At 53.6% G+C, this 16,653-nt stretch overlaps 2 protein-coding genes across 2 annotated transcripts in view; one reads left to right on the forward strand and one right to left on the reverse strand.

Moving 5' to 3' along the window:
* COL5A3 (collagen type V alpha 3 chain) overlaps nt 1–8,313 on the reverse strand; it is a 45,753-nt gene extending 37,440 nt beyond the window's left edge. The window contains exons 1-6 of the mRNA XM_068979579.1: nt 8,226–8,313; nt 4,267–4,425; nt 3,994–4,183; nt 3,762–3,918; nt 2,132–2,236; nt 1,653–1,805 (exon numbers count right to left, since the gene is read on the reverse strand). Coding sequence (XP_068835680.1) covers nt 1,653–1,805; nt 2,132–2,236; nt 3,762–3,918; nt 3,994–4,183; nt 4,267–4,425; nt 8,226–8,313 — 852 coding nt within the window. The remainder of the gene's footprint in view (nt 1–1,652; nt 1,806–2,131; nt 2,237–3,761; nt 3,919–3,993; nt 4,184–4,266; nt 4,426–8,225) is intronic.
* Nucleotides 8,314–10,838: 2,525 nt separating this feature from the next.
* RDH8 (retinol dehydrogenase 8) lies at nt 10,839–16,615 on the forward strand. Its single transcript, XM_068979264.1, has 6 exons — nt 10,839–10,941; nt 13,663–13,824; nt 14,469–14,648; nt 15,639–15,732; nt 16,106–16,289; nt 16,400–16,615. The coding sequence occupies exons 1-6, from the start codon at nt 10,839–10,841 to the stop codon at nt 16,613–16,615; spliced, it is 939 nt and encodes a 312-aa protein (XP_068835365.1).
* The last annotated feature ends 38 nt before the right edge of the window (nt 16,616–16,653 follow it).

Consider the following 16,653-nt stretch of genomic DNA (forward strand, 5'->3'; position numbering starts at 1 on the left):
TGACCCTGCAAACAAGGACCCCACCAAAGGGCACCTACCAGGGGCACCTACACAGTAGCCCTGCCAACTGATGACCACCGTCAATGGCCCCAATTATTCCTACAGTCATGATCCATTGCATGCATGCGTGCTAAGTCGCTTCAGTCGTATCCGACTCTTCCTGACCCCATGGACTATAGCCTGCCAGGCTCGCCTGTCCATGGGATCCTCCAAGCAAGAATACTGGAGTGGGTTGCTGTTTCCTCCTCCAGGGGACCTTCCCAACCCAGGGATCAAATCTGCATCTCCTGCCTTGGTAGGTGGGTTCTTTACCACTAGCTGCACCTGGGAAGCCCAATTTAGTGACCTTCCAACTAATAACCTGTGATCAGTGACCCCCATTAAGAACCAATGACTAACCAATGACTAACCAAAACACCTCCTAATAATCTGTATCATTGATCTTCCACCAGGTATTCCTATAACCAGTCACCTATCACTGGCCCCCCAATTAATGACTTCCATCAATGACCCCAACCAGTTACTCCTTCAGTCAGTGACCTCCCCAACCAATGACCCTCCACAAGAAGTACCAACGAGTGACCCCCTAACCAATGAATCCTCTTAGCCAGTGATCTTCCAACAACGAATACCCACAAGTGAACTCAACTAGTGCTCTCCAACCAATGACCCCCAGACAGTAATTTCATTAACCAATGACCCATCAATGACTTCCCAACTAATTGCCCATCAGGGACTCCCAAATTAACTATGTCATCCATGATCCCCCCAAAATCACTCCTGAACTAGTGATTCCAACTGGTGACCGCACTAGTGCTTTCTAATCAATGGTTCCCCACTGGCGCCTTCCCCAATTAGTGATCCTCAACAATGACACTCCCCCACCATTAGGCCTAAACTAGTGACACCAGTAACACCAACAGTGGCCTCCATCAATGGCTTCCAAGAATGAACTCCAATTAGAAACCCCCAAACATCATCCTTAATAAGTATCTCCTTACAGTAACCCATCTCAACCAGTAGTCTCTATCAGGGAGTCCAAATAGTGTGCCCCTAATTGCCGTTGTTGCTGTTCAGCCACCAAGTCACATCCAACTCTTTGGAATCCCATGGATGTTAGAAGACCAGGCAACTCCACCCTCCATTATCTCCTGGAGTTTGCTCAAATTCACATTCCATTGAGTCAGTGATGCTATCTAATCATCTCATCCTCTGCCATCCCCTTCTCCTATTGCCTTCAGTCTTTCCCACCATTAGGGTCTTTTCCAGTGAGTCCCCCCCCAGTGAGTGACCCTTCACTGAATAACCCCAACCAGTCAATGCCAAACAATGATAAACCAACAAACCCATCACTGAACCTAGCCAGTGGCTCTTCTTAAACAGCAGCCTTCACAAGAACCCTGCTAATAACAATGTACTCATCTGGGTTTGCCCCCTCCCTCCAGCACCCCCACCCCCAGAACTGGAGGTTGGGAGGAAGATATGAGAGAGCTCCTAAGACAGGATCAGCACCCCCTCCAACAGTGACTGGTCAGCCGAGAGAAGTCAAAAGTCAGGGATTGGAGACCAGAGTGGGAGACCCTGGGTGAGGCAAAAGGGATCAGTGCGGATCAGAGGCCAGAAGCAGGGCGGTCAAAGGGCAGACCCCTTACCTGGTTGTCCAGGGGCCCAGGAGGCGGACTCGCAGCCACAGCGTCCTTGTGCTTCTTCTTCCTGCCCTTCCCCTTACGACCTCGCCCTTTCTTCTTCCCTTTTCCTTTCCCCTTCCGCCTAGGGGGAGGGGTTTCTGGCTCCCCCTGAGGGGCCTGGGGAGAGGATTCCAATCAGACCCAGAGTCCCTGAGTGGAAGCTCCATCACTCAGATCACTGGAGGTCATGCTGGCACATGGGCCACTGGCCCTGTGCTTTAAAGCCAGGGCTCGCTCAGCACTGGGAACTGGGCTCAAGGTCAATATACGATCTGGGGCCAAGGGCCAGTTATGTGACCGGAAGTCAAAGTCACTCATGCCTAGGAATGGTTTGAGGGCGGGGGTCACTCAGCCCCATGGACAGGGCTCGGAATTCACTTATTCCTGAGACCTGGGGCCAGCGATGTCTGAGCCAGTGACTGCAAGACAAGCCCCGTACTCACCCTGGTGACTGTTGGATCCAGGTCATCACAGCCAGGAAGGTACCGTTCACATGCCTGGAAGGCAGCCTGGGGATCTGGGCTTATCACCAGCTCCTGGACATCTCCCTGGGGAGAGAGTGGGGGGTGGCGAAGGGGTCCACAGGCTGACCCCAATTCCCATTCCAAGCATCACGGTCTCGTGTTTTTCCGCTCAAATCACCACTACTAAGTATAAGGAAGGGATAGCCCCACCACAGCCCCAGAAATCCCTCTGCACCCCAAAACTGAGAGCAGGAAGATTCCATCAGGGTAATGCCAAACCACAAGCCACACCCCAAAAACGTCTGTCCCATCAGAGGCACGTTTGTTCCTTTTTTCTCAGGCACACGGTGACACCTACTGTGAGTCAGGTGCCCTTCAAGGTACCAGGGACAAGAAGGGAAACAGAAACTTTCCCAGTGGTCCACTGGTTAAAAATCTGCCAGTGCAGGGGACATGGGTTCGATCCCTAGTCCAAAAAGATGCCACGCGCGGCAGTGAAGCGAAATCCATGCATCACAACTACTAAAGCCCACGTGCCCTGGAGCCCATGTTCCCCAACAAGGAAAGTCACCACAAGGGAAAGCCCACGCACTACAACCGGAGAGTAGCCACAGCAGCAACAAAGACCCAGCGCAGCTGTAACGATAGACATTTTCTTTTTTAGAAAAAGAAGGAAACCAGATGAAGAGTTCCCTGGATTTTTATGACACGCACGACAATCACTTCATTGAAAACACATCTGTCACAGAGCCTCATGACACCTTGCCCTGCTGGCAACACACATCATCACAACAGCCAGTGTGGTCACGGATCACAGTCTTATCCTCCCACCATAAGCCAAGTAGGGGTGTGCATGCTAAGTCACTTCAGTCGTGTCCAACTCTTTGTGACCCCATGGACTATAGCCCGATAAGCTCTTCTGTCCATGGGATTCTTCAAGCAAAGATACTGGAGTGGGTTGCCATTTCCTCCTCCAGGGGATCTTCTCGACCCAGGGGTCAAACCCATGTTTCTCTTGTCTCCTGCATTGCCAGGCAGGTTCTTTACTACGAGTGCCACCTGGGAAGCCTAAGCCTAGTATGCACCATCACAAATGATTGATTCGTGGTTCTACAGTCTCACAGCACACACCAAAGATGCATTAGAAAGGGCTCCCTTCTCTCAGCTTCCTGGTGCTGAATTGAAGCTGGATACTTCCCTTCTCCAATCTCTTCTCCGGATTCAGGCTGCAGACAAAACTTCCTTCAGCCCTCTGCCTCAGTTTCCCCATCACTGAAGTGAAGTGAAGTGAAAGTCACTCAGTCGTATCTGACTCTTTGCAATCCCATGCCCTATACAGTCCATGGAATTCTCCAGGCCAGAATACCGGAATGGGCAGCCTTTTCTCCAGCGGATCTTCCTAACCCAGGGATAGAACCCAGGTCTCCCACATTGCAGGTGGATTCTTTACCAGCTGAGACACAAGGAAAGCCCAAGAATAGTGAAGTGGGTGGCCTATCCCCTCTTCAGCGGATCTTCCTGACCCAGGAATCGAACCAGGGTCTTCTGCATTGCAGGCGGATTCTTTACCAACTGAGCTATGAGCGAAGCCCAATCCCTGAAAGGCTACCTCAAAAGTCTCCTCGCCAAGGTCCTGGGTCCCCAGCACAGTGAGTCCCGCTGTACTGATGAATCGAGGTCCCTGAGCCAACACGGGGAGCTGAGGTTCACAATCAGCCACCAGGGTCACCATCCCACCGTCCACACTGACTGCCACACGGTGCCACCTGCAAGAGCACAGTCTCAGAGGAGGGGTGGTCCTCACCCACCCTCCCGGGACCCCCCACCCTCCCCATATTCACCTGCCATCCGTGAGGTTGACCTGCTGGGGGAGGGGGCTGAAGGAGTCACCTAGGAGGTCCAGAGCTGGCCCCAAGGCCAAGCCCAGCTGCCGGACGCCACCCTCATCATAGATGGACAGAAGGACAGAGCGGTTGGTTGGCTGGCCCCGCAGGGTGATCAGGATGGAGAAGTTCTCAGGAAAGTGCCCATCTGGGAGGACAGAGGGAAGGGGGCAGTTCATGTTGTGACCCCAGCTCCCAGGATGACCCAGAGCCCCTCTGGCCCCGACTCACCTTGGAAGAGCTCCTGCGTGGGGACACCAAGTGTGCTGGTCTTGCCCACCCGGAATGCTCGGTCACCCTCCGGGGCCCTCTGGGGGCAGAGGCCAGGGCCCTCAGGGATCCCAGCCTGGCCCCCCCGCATGCCCAGCGCCTTCAGCACATCCACAGGATCTGCTAGAGAAAGAAGGTGGGTTGCGGGGCAGTCAGAACAAGCCCAGGATTCTGTGTGAGCAGCTCCAGTTTGGAGGACTCAGCATCTCCAACTGTGTTTATGGGTCGGGGGAAGGAGCGGGCCTGGGACCTGTGATCCCCTCACCCCTCCACAGCTGTTCCGGCCTCATCAGCCTGTTGACTCCTGTTTTTTTCCCCTCGGTTTTTGGTGAGAAGAAAAAAAAAAAAAAAGCTGACCTAGTTCTGGGATGAATCAAAGCTTCCTGGCCTGAGCCCCAGAGCCAGGCGGTCCCCCTCTCCACACTCCCCCGCACCAGCTCCCTGGGGCTGCTTCCCAGGCCTGAAGCCCCCTTGCCAGGGGAAACCCGCTTAGAGAGGAGCGGCTCCTTCTGCGTGTTCTTCCCACCTCTTCCCTTGGCTCCACTCCCTCTGACCTCCGCCCTCTGACCACCCTCGTCCATGACTTCCTCTGACAGCCTTCACCCATGACTTCCTCCCTCTGACCGCCACCTCTCCTGGCTTCTCCCTCTGACCACCATCACCCAGGACTTCCTGTCTTTGACCACTGCCATGTTGGATCTCTTCCCTCTGACCACACGTTATCTGATCCCCACTGATTTCTGGCCATGCCCTCTGACCTTCCTCTGCCCGACCCTGACCATCTCCTTCTGACTACCCCCTGACCTCTTTCCTCTGCCTATCCCAGTTTCTTTCAACCCATGACCTCCCCATTTTATCACCCTCTCCGACCTTCTCCTCTGACCACCTCTCCCTGATAACCTCCTGACTTCCTCCGTCTGACCCTCTCCCTCTCATCCCAGCAAAGAAAGAGACTGGTCCAATCAGATCTTAACCCAGGCTGTCCTACCAGCCCCACCCGGCACAGCCTGGCCAGTGCTAAGTAGAACCACATGGCTTGGGCAAGGGTGGGCGGGGTCCTCCCCTGGGCCCAAAGCCCCTGCCTGATCCCCCTCCCCTCAGCAAGACTGTCCCACTGACCCCCTGACCCAGCCTCTTGGCAGGAGCCAGATTCTGCCGAATCTGCCATGACCTCACCCTGGGGGCGGCTCGGCTGAGCTCACCATTGGGGAGCCAGGGTGAGGGGCCAGACTTGGGGGAGATCGGGGCTCAGATGTGGGCTTCCCATCTCCACTCCTCCTGGGTCAGATCCCGCGTTCACCAGACTACAGAACCCTGTTCTAGCCTCAGCTCTCTCCTGCCCCAAACTTCTGCTATTTTTCCTTCTCTCCCTCTCCCTGCCTTCTCCGCATCCCACTCTCTGTGTCCAACTCTGAATCAGTCCCTCTCCCTCTCTCTTTTGCTAACTCACGCTCGCTCTCACTCTCTAGCTCTCTCTGTCTCTGCCTCTTGGTACTTCCCTGGTTCTCACATCTGTTTTTCTCTGCATGCCTCTCTCTATCTCTATGTGCAGATTACTCTCCCCATCTCTCTCTCTCTTTCTCTCTCTCTCTATCCATACCCACTCCCCAACAACTCTGCTGTTTCCACTAGCCCCATCTTTAATTGCCTGAATTGCCTGTTCTATGGCTGGGCTGTCATTAAGAGGTATTTGGGTTACAGCCCCCTGGGGCTAAGATCTGGACTCCCAGGCTCTCCTGACCACAAGGGTCACTCCTGGGTGGAATAATCAGCCCAGCTACCCTCTCTCCAGGCTGGAGCCCCGGGGAGGGCTGAGATTCATGATTCCACCCAGCGTGGCTCTCCCAGGCTCTCTTTTCACCCAGACTCAGAAGGATCTCCCCTCGACCAACTGCTCAATCACATTTTAAAAGCCTTCCCCATCACCTAACCCAAATGTCTCCTACTTCAATCTGAGTTCCTTCTGTCATGGCCTTTCAGAAACTAACTGCCCTTTCTTTTCAGAGCTGGCTTGGTGACAAGGAAATACACAAGAGGCATTGAGTTCCGCCTGCAGGGCCAGGAGGTGGGGGTCTGTCAAGCACCCAGCTTGCCCTTCTCCCCACAGACTCTCCCCCGTGCTGGTTAGGACCCCAGGGAGATGCTGGGTGGGGTCTAGGATCTGGAGGGAGGCAGGCAGGGATCAGGCTGGGACAAGGCTGGGACCCCTCAGATGTGTAGGGGAGCTTATATATGAATGTGCAAATATGTGTACGTGCTATAATGTATGTGGGTGAGGCTGTGCAAGCACGTGTATGACTCTATACGACCCAGGGACTAGCTGAGCGTGTGCTTTGCGGTGTGTCTATGTCTGTGAGTATTCGGCCTATGATGGAGTGTTTAGGTGCAGTTCTTTACTTGTTCTGGCATCCCAGCAGTGAGTCAGAGGTTCTGCAGGTGATTCAGGGAAATCTGTGATTGTTATAGCTCAAACTTGAGCGAGATACAGGCGTGGGGTTATCTGTGAGACTGCGGCCAAGTCAGCGAGTGGGTGACTGGTTGAGAATATTTACTGCTTTGTGCAGATGCCAGTGGGAGAACGTGTGAGAGTTTGAAAATGTAGGCGGGTGACAAAAGCTGTGGCCGTGTGGCGGATGGCTGATGGGGTGGCCTGGGTGTGGGCATCAGGTGTTTAACATTCTTGGTGTCCCAAGGGCCTTATATTCGAAATGCATCCCTGAGATCGCACGACTGTGTGGATGTGAGCATAAGAATGGGGCATAGGCTAATATGGGATCATCTGAGGGAGCAGGGACCTCTCTGAACTGCTGAGAAAATTGGAGGGGCCAGGGTGCTCGGGTGGGAGTGGGCTGCGTCTGAGTTCGCCTTAGTGGAGGATTACCGGGAGGGCCTGACTTGGGGTATCTTAGACCAGGGAAGCCCCCTTAATCACACTTGAAGAACCACGACCTTCCCAAAGCCCGGGGGGCCCCCGACCCAGAACCCTGAGGGGAGGGGCGTGGCGTCCGGCCAGAACCGCACAGCTGGGCGTGCGTCAGCGCTGACTCATCTGTCCGGCGGCCCCCGGGACCCCCTGGGGGGCCCTGAGAAATTCCTCGGGAAAAACACCCGAGGCTTGCTCAGCTTGGGGTAGCAACTTCCACTCCCCCCACCACCCGGCCCGCACTCCGCCCCTCCCTTCCCTGAACCCCGCCCCATCTCGCCCCTCCCCAGGGCCCTCCCGAGGCCCTGTCCATGGTGCTGATCCCGGCTCTGGGGAGCGCGGGGTGGGGGAGGGGGGCAGGGATGGGGGGGAAAGGAGGTGGGAGCGCGCTAACTGGGGTCAAAGGAGGAAGAGGAAGAATAAGGTGAAGCCATTTGGGGAGCCGCCAAGGGAGCTCTGAATCCCAGGTCAACCCTCTCCCCTACAATCCCCACCTACCATCCCCCTTAGAATGAGCCTCATGGGCAGTTATTTACCTGTGTATCACCCAAGTCACAACCACAGCCCTCATAGCGTCACCCAGAGACACACAATCACACGCATAACACACGCGGTCATTTTTAAAAATCAGCCCCACACACAGACACACCCTCGCAATACAACTCAATCACAGATTCTCCCAGGGATTGTCCCATCGCCCATATCCATACAATCGTCAACTCCCACTCCGAGCACACACATAATTTCACTCTAAATGCCCCCCAGCTCATGGCTGCGCACGCACACATACCTATAAATTGCATGCGTTCCCATGCACACACCACGAAACAGGGTCACAGGTTTCCATGCCCCCCCAAACTGTCACACCCGCAAACCGCCCAGAGTCGAACACTAGCGCCCCACGCAACGTGCACACCCGCATTTCCCACTCCGCGGCGTCTTTGGGAGCCTCGCTGGACCCTGCACTCCAGGTCCTATTTCCCCTCTCCCAGCTCACCGGCCTGCGTCCGGGGCAGAAGCTGCAGAGAGGCCAGGAGCAGGCAGAGGCCGGCCCGCGGCTGGCCCGGGCCCCGGCGACTCCCCATCCCGGCGGGGCCCACACTCAAGGCGGGGGACTAGCCCTGGCGGCTGCGGGGCGCGGCGTCTCCTAGGGCTCGGTGCAATCCCTCCGCGGCCGACTCCACTCGGGATCCGCAGGAGACTGCCCGAGACCCCGCCCTGGCCTCGCCCTGCGCTCCAGAGCCCGGCCAGGCGGAGCTCAAGGGAGGGGGGGCAGCTGACAGCTGGTGTGGGGAATTGGGAAAGTTTGTGCTGAGCGCTGATTGGCCAGCTAAGGGTGGAGCCCTGGGCCGGGAGCTGGGCCCTTTTTGCCCCACCCCACAGTAGCGGAGAGTGAAAGAGCCAGCTTAAAACTAAATATTATTTAAAAAACTAAGATCATGGCACTTGGCCCCGTGACTGCAGCCATGAAATCAGAAGACGACTGCTTCTTGGCAGGAAAGCGATGACAAACCTAGACAGCGTGGTGAAAAATAGAGACATTACTTTGCCGACAAAGGTCCGTACAGTCAAGGCTGTGGTCTTCCCAGTGGTCAGGTACAGTTGTGAGAGTGGACGGTAAAGAAGGCAGAATGCCAAGGAATTGATGCCTTCGAAATGTGGTGCTTTAGAAGACTCCTGAAACTCCCTTGGACAAGGAGATCAAACCTGTCAATCTTAGGGAAATCAACCCTGAATACTGGTTGGATGGACTGCTGCTGAAACTGAAGCTCCAGTATCTGATGTGAACAGCCGGCTCATTGGAAAAGTCCCTGATACTGGGGAAGATTGAGGGCAGAAGAAGAGTGTATCAGAGGATGAGATGTCTGAATGGCATCACCGATGCAATGGACATGAACTTGGGCAAACTTCAGGAGATGGTGAGGGACAGGGAAGCCTGGTGTACTTCAGTCCATGGGGTCGCAAAGAGTCGGATACAGCTGGCCGACTGAACAACAGCGGTGGGGGGGGAGGGTCACTCCCACCCAGCCTTAAATTCCAGGGTCCCAGACTTTGTCTCCAAACAGGCTCTGTCGAAGAGCTTAGTGGCTTCCAAACCTGCAACCTCCATCTAGGGCCTGGAATTAGAGGGTAGAGCTTTATACCAGATCCTTTGTCTCAGTCAGGCCCCTAAATGGGGTCCCAGTTCAGTTCAGTTCAGTTCAGTCGCTCAGTCATGTCCAAATCTTTGCAGCCCCATGAATCACAGCACGCCTGGCCTCCCTGTCCCAGCCTGATGCTAAATCCTCACCCACAATAAGGTACCAGCCTCACCCCCTGCCTCCCCTGTGTGTGCTCAGCCATGCCTGACTCTTTGGAGACCTCATGGGCTATGGGCTGCCAGGCTTCTCTGTCCATGGAATTCTCCATGCAAGAATACGGAGCGGTTTGCCATTTCCTTCTCCAGGGGATCTTCCTGACCCAGGGTGAAACCTGGGTCTCCTGCATCAGAGGCAGATTCTTTGTTGTCTGAGCCACCAGAGAAACCCAAACTCTTAATCTTCAAATAAGGCCCCCACCTCCATCCTTGACGCTCTTCTCCCAGACTCAGATCCCAGCGGGATGTCCCAGGCAAAACCCCCAATCGTTACACACTTCCCTATTAAATCAGGGAGTCTGGTCCTACCCTCAAGCAGGGCACTGCTGCAGGGAGGGGTGAACCCCTGTCATTCCTGGGGTGAGGCAGAACGCTCCCTTCACCCCACTGGGAACCCTCCCCCACCCCAGTGTGGGGAGGACCCAGGGGGTCAGGTCAGGCGGAGCAGTCTGTGCAGTTGAACAAGCGCAGACAGGCAGGATCTGAGAGAGCTTCCGCAGGGAGGAACCCAAGGGGCGTGTCCCGGGCCCTGAACTGCCCCGCCCCCAATGGGGAAGAGGGAGAAGCCTCCCTCCAGGCCTCTGACTCTTAGACAAAGAGACTTTGTGTCCCTGGGGAGGAGGGGGTGGGGACCCATCTGGCGTGAGGGGGAGGGGTGGCCTTGAGTGGGAGGAGGAGAGGGAATCTCCTCAAGTCACTGCTCCCTCTTCAGGGACACTGGAGACTAAGACTTCCCTAGCTGAAGACCCATAAAGTTCCTGCCCTGCCCTGTTTTGTTGGGAAGTTCTTCCTATAGTCTACCCTCATCTTCTGCCATTTCTATGCCCTTTCTCTCTTTGAAAGGACCCTTCTGGGACCACATTCTCTCCACCAGAGATTCTTTGCCCAGGGTAGAAACAGCAAGAGAACACCCCTGCTCATTCCCCATGCACTCCAACCACCCCCCCCTCACCAGCCCTGAATAACTTATCATCATAATAAAAGCCCCCAGTTATGAGTGTATTGGGGAGGAGAGGAAATATTTGACAGATAAAAATAAAGGACTATATTGAAGTTAAGGGATTCTCCCCCACCCCCACCCTCCCGCCCTGTGGCTGCCTGTGCAAAGTCAGTTCATAATCGAGGGATCCCAAGGTCCCTTCACGCTGCTGGGGATCAGGTGGAGGGTGCTTAGGAGAGAGCAGATGAGCGGATGACAGGTGGTGGGAGTCAGCTGCTGGCCAGTGGAGGTCACGCGTCCAGGGAGGAATCAACATGGCCGATGCACCCCGGACTGTACTCATCTCAGGATGCTCCTCTGGGATTGGCTTGGAGCTGGCAGTGCAGCTGGCTCATGACCCCAGGCAGCGCTACCAGGGTAAGGGGGCCTGGGGGTGGGGAGGACAGGCCAGGAAAGACAGGAGTGGGCATGGTTTCCCAGGACCTCTCTGCTCTCCCCAACTATTTCCACTAGTCCATGCCTTCAGCTGCCTTGGTGAACTTGGGGAGAACCCAGAACACCAAGAGGCCCCCTTCCCACCTCTGCTTGTGAATCATCCCCCATCCAAAGAAAGTTTCTGATGCACCTATTGGGTCTCAGGTTTTAGGTGTGGAAATACAGCTGCGAAAAAAAAAAAAAAAAAAGACAAAAATCTGGGGGAGGAGAGGGAAGACAAATACTAAACAGATAATTTAATTGTATTATATGGCTAGTGCTGATGAGTGGTCAGAAGCAAAATAAAGGAACCGGGGTGCACGTGTGTGATATTTTTAGAAGGGCTGGCTGGGGAGGACTTTTCTGAGGTTTCACTTAGGCATTCCCCAAAGACTCCCCTCCCCCACCCCTCCCCAGATTACTATTCAGTGATAAGCCTCTTAAGTGACCCTGACCTTGAGGGTTTGTGGGGGGGAGCGCTGTAGATCTAAAGACTTGGCCTCCTGCCGCTCTGGAGTCAGTGGCCCCAATCTGCACCCCACCCAGAACCTCTGACCCAGAGCGCTCTAGAGTCGAAGCAGCCAAAGGGCCATTACTTAATAGGATGCAAGGATGAGGACATTGCCCCACTTGGCAAGGCTGCTTCTCCCAAGCGCTCTGCTCTCTGTCTTAGAGACATGCACAACTTTGGCAAAACCCACTGTCAGAGGAGCCTGGCGGGCTACAGTCCATGGGGTCGCAGAGAGTCGGATTTGACTTAGCAACTAAACAACGAGGATAAATTAGGCAAGAAACTTCATTTTGTTGAGACTTGGTGAGTTGATGGGGATACTAACATTATCTATGTGTTCTGATTACTACTGTTAAAAACAGAGCACCCCCAGATGTATGGCATACAACAGCTGTGATCACCTTTCTTGAGAGATTTACAAAGGTTATGAATTTGGAAGAGCTCAGCTGCGCAGTTGAGGCTCAAGGTCAAAGGCTTCAATGAGAACAGAGGAGACTGGAGCATGTCAGGGTTGGGCAGACATCTCTCCCTTCCAGCCATCTCGGGGCTGCTTCGTGTGGTCTTTCTGTCTGGCCTGGCTTGGGCTTCCTCCCAGCATGGTGGCCTCAGGACAGGGCTGCTATAGGGTAGCTAAAGGCTTCACCAGTAAGTGTTCCAGCAAGCAAGGCAGAAACTGCAACATCTTTTCCAACCGAATCTCCTAAGCCACACAGTGTTACCTTTATCACAGTCTATTGATTCCCAGCTAGTCACAGGATTCAAGAATCAGATTTCATGTCCTGCTGGGTGAGAAGCTACATTGTAGAAGAGCATGAGCAATAAAAGATGTTGTGGCCATCTTTGGAGAGTAAGTCAATGACCTAATCATAGGATTCCTGTGAGGATTAGAGTTAGCATTTATTAAAAAATGTTTAGCATAGTATATGGCACATAGTCGGAGAAGGCAATGGAAACCCACTCCAGTATGCTTGCCTGGAGAATCCCAGGGACGGGAGCCTGGTGGGCGCCGTCTATGGGGCCGCACAGAGTCGGACACGACTGACGTGACTTAGCAGCAGTAGCAGCATGGCACATAGTAGGCATTCAATAATTGCAATCTATGCTGATGATGTAAATGTGGCTATTCATACTTACATGTGCATATTTGCACATATGTTGACTTTATTTTTTTATTGGAGGATAAGGTGGTGCTAGGGATAAAGAACCCACCTGCCAATGCAGGAGACATGAGAGATACGGGTTCAATCCCTGGGTCAGAAAGATGCCCTGGAGAAGGAAATGGTAACCCACGCCAGTATTCTTGCCTGGAGAATCCCATGGACAGAGGAGCCTGGCAGGCTACAGTCCATGGGGTCACAAAGAGTTGGACACGAAGTGACTTAGCACAGCACAGCGGCTTTACAATGTTGTGTTGGTTTCTGCCATACAATGCAAATCAGCCACAATTATATTATATCCCCTCCTTCCCACTCCCATTCCTCTAGGTCATCACAGAATGGAGGCTGGGCTCCCTGTGTTATGAAGCAGCTTCCCACTAGCTATCTATTTCACACATGGTAGTGTATATCTGTCAATGCTACATTCTCAATTCATCCTACCCTCTCCTTCCCCCACTGTGTCCATTCTCTATGTCTGTGTCTCCATTCCTTCCCTGCAAATAAGTTTATCAGTACTATTTTTCTAGATTCCATATATATGCGTTAATATACAACATTTGTTTTTGTCTTTCTGACTTACTTCACTCCGTATAACAGGCATATGTTGACTTTAGATGTTCACACATTTCTTTTCTCAAACCAATCTGTTCTATGCTTATTTTATTGTCTCACCTACTGGTTTTGAATTCCTTGAAGGCATGCACTTTATCTTATTTCATGGGATAGCCTCTGCACCTCAAATAGGCCATAGGGTAGAGTGGATGTAAATAAATGTTTGTTAGATGAATGGATGGATGGATGGATGGATGGATGGAGGTACATATAAATGTCTGTACATAAGCATGCATTTGTGATTGTATGGTGAATGTAGATGTATAAACCTATGGGTCTCCATTCCTCTGTGACATTCCTCATGCAGTATCACAGGAACATGGAAGTTCACTCACAGGGTAAAGGAACCCCAGTGCCTGCTCCAACTCTGCTCTCTGTTCCCAGTGGTGGCCACCATGAGGGACCTGGGAAAGAAGGGGACACTGGAGGCAGCTGCTGGGAAGGCTCTGGGTCAGACCCTCACCGTGGCTCAGCTGGACGTGTGCAGTGATGAGTCAGTGGCCCAATGTCTCAGCTGCATCCAGGGAGGGGAAGTGGATGTGCTGGGTGAGTCTGAGCATCCCCTGGGGTCACTTGCCTCCTCCTTGGCCTAAGCAGAGATCCTCAATCACAGCAAGCCCTCTCCAGTGTCTGGGAACCAGCCCTCTTCTTTCACCAGTAACCTCTGACAGTGTACGGAAGGGGTAGACCAGTTGACTAAGAGCCCAGGATACCATCCAGTTTATTAAAGAAACAAAAAATAAATTGAGATCTGGGAATAGGGTGGATTTTTTTAATGGAACTTCTCACGTATGAAGAAAACCATACGTGGTTGGGAAAATTAATTTGATGAGTCATTGAGGGAAAGGAGCATGATGAAGAAGCAACTCATGGTCCCTAAATGGTCTTCTAAGGAGGGGTGATTATGGCTGTTTTGATGCAATTTGGGGTCAGAGCTGAATTGCTCATGCAATGAAGGAGAGGCTGTTCCCAGCAGTCCTCTTCCCCAGCCAGGGTTAAGAGTTCCCTGTAACAAACGCTAAACTGTATTTAAAGATTTTCAAGGTTCCACATTTGTCTGCCCTAGATACCCTGGATTAACCCCAGACTTGGAGTGGGGGAGGGGTGGGACAATTTAGCGAGTGTCCCTGGGATAGTAACCCTAGAAGGTTGAGGGACTTCAAAGTAACCCTCACTCCTACCCCCGTTAGTGAATAATGCTGGAGTGGGCCTGGTGGGGCCCTTGGAAGGGCTCAGCCTAGCTGCCATGCAGAACGTCTTTGATACCAACTTTTTTGGGGCTGTCCGTCTGGTCAAAGCTGTGCTTCCCGGCATGAAGAGGAGGCGACAGGGCCACATCGTGGTGGTCAGCAGCGTCATGGGGCTGCAGGGTGAGTCCTGAGGATCCAATGCTGGGAATCCTCCCAGTGTCTGACCCTCCCCCAGCTGGAAGGATGGCAACTAGGTTTTAACTCATATTCCCTAAATAGGCCTGCATTGAGAAGAATACTGAACTTCAGGAGGAAAAAGTTCTGGGATAGATAAATTACGTCTAACATGGTACAGGATTAGACAGGGCTGGTATACATGCTGCCAATGGCCATCCACATCCATTATCAACCCCACTTCTGCAGACCTCCGAAAATCTCTTCCAACCATCCCACAAAACTCAAAGGAACCATCAGCACTCCTCCTGAGACTCCTTCTTGCCAGACCCCACCAGACCCCAGAGATGTCTGGATCTGGGACTCTGAGGTTCTGTAGGAAAGAGAGTGGTGATTGACTAGAGATGTCTGCTATAGGCCTATTATGGAGGCCACCTACTTGCCATCCTTGTGCCTGGCTCCTTCCTTCTCAAACCTCTCTCAACTTCCTTCCTCTCCCTGGAAATTTCCTTGGAGTTGCCCCTCTCTCCAGCAGCCCCCTAAGGAATCCATCCTACTTGTAACCTTGACATGGAAAATCTGCATTTACCCAGCTCTCTGGCCCCTCTTCCAGCTACACTCCCTGACTTTGGGGGGACACATTCATGGTTCAATAAAGGGGCCAATAAAGACCCTGGTGAGTGGGGCTTGTCCTTGTGGACCCCAGGAATCCCATGACCAAGCAGCCCAAGCATTTAGAGGATGGAGGGAAATAGGAGAGTTCCTTGGACTGAGGATGGATGGAACACTGCAAGGAAGAGGTGGGACCTGGCACCCCAACTTCATCCTGACCCCACATGGTCCCATAATACACTTCCATACACCCATCACATTGGCCCCAGATATCCTCTGATCCCTAAATCCTCTTTGCTCTGTCTCCCAAGACCCCATCCCTCTGGACCCACTAAGCCCACCACCCAGACTCCCAAAGGGCCCGCCTTCCTGCCATCCTCTCAGGTGTCGTGTTCAACGAAGTCTATGCGGCCTCCAAGTTTGCCATGGAGGGGTTCTTCGAAAGTCTGGCTGTCCAGCTGCTACAGTTCAACATCTTGTGAGGCGGGCATTTGGACAGTGATGGGGGATGGAGGCAGTGGCAGGACAGACAAGGAGAGAGGAGCAGCAGAGGAGACGGGTGGGAGCGAGGGGGCGTGAGATAACAGTGGGAGGCATGGGGAAGTGAGGAGAAGAGAGGGACAGTGCTGGAGACTTTCCTGGCAGTCCAGTGGTTAAGACTTCACTTCCAATGCAAGAGGCATGGGCTCAATCCTTGGCCAGGGAACTAAGATCCTACATGTCATGCAGCCACAAAAGAAAAAAAAAAACAAAAACAAAAACAGAGAGACAGAGAGAGAGACAGCATTAGACAAAATGGGGTATCTGGCATTTGGGGGGCACCAGACTCTCTCCCCTCCCCCTTTTCTCAGCATCTCCCTGGTGGAGCCAGGCCCGGTTGTCACCGAATTTGAGGGCAAGCTCCTAGAGCAGGTTTCCACAGCCGAGTTCCCAGGCACCGACCCTGACACGCTGAGCTACTTTCGAGATCTGTACCTCCCAGCCTCCAGGGAGCTCTTTCACAACGTGGGACAGAGCCCACAGGATGTAGCCAAGGTGAGGTGGGGCCCGGAGCCCCAAGACGTGGCTCAGGTATGTGAGGGGGCCCCTCCCTACAGACACCCTGCCCCTCCTTGGGTCCCAGAGCTCAGGGCTCCACCCCACAGGTCATCGTCAAGGTCATCGGCTCGGCCAGACCACCCTTGCGCCGACAGACCAACGCCCGCTACACTCCACTGAGCGCGCTCAAGGCCATGGACCCCTCCGGCAGCCTGTATGTGCGAGCTTCCCACCGCCTGCTCTTCCGCTGGCCACGCCTTCTCAAGCTTGCCCTTCGGTGCCTGGCCTGCAGCTGCTTCCGCACCCCAGTGTGGCCCCGATGAACAGAGCCTCACCCAACCCTTCTCACCCCTGAACAACC

Source organism: Capricornis sumatraensis, chromosome 9 (assembly GCF_032405125.1).
Source record: "Capricornis sumatraensis isolate serow.1 chromosome 9, serow.2, whole genome shotgun sequence".
Lineage (NCBI taxonomy): Eukaryota > Metazoa > Chordata > Mammalia > Artiodactyla > Bovidae > Capricornis > Capricornis sumatraensis.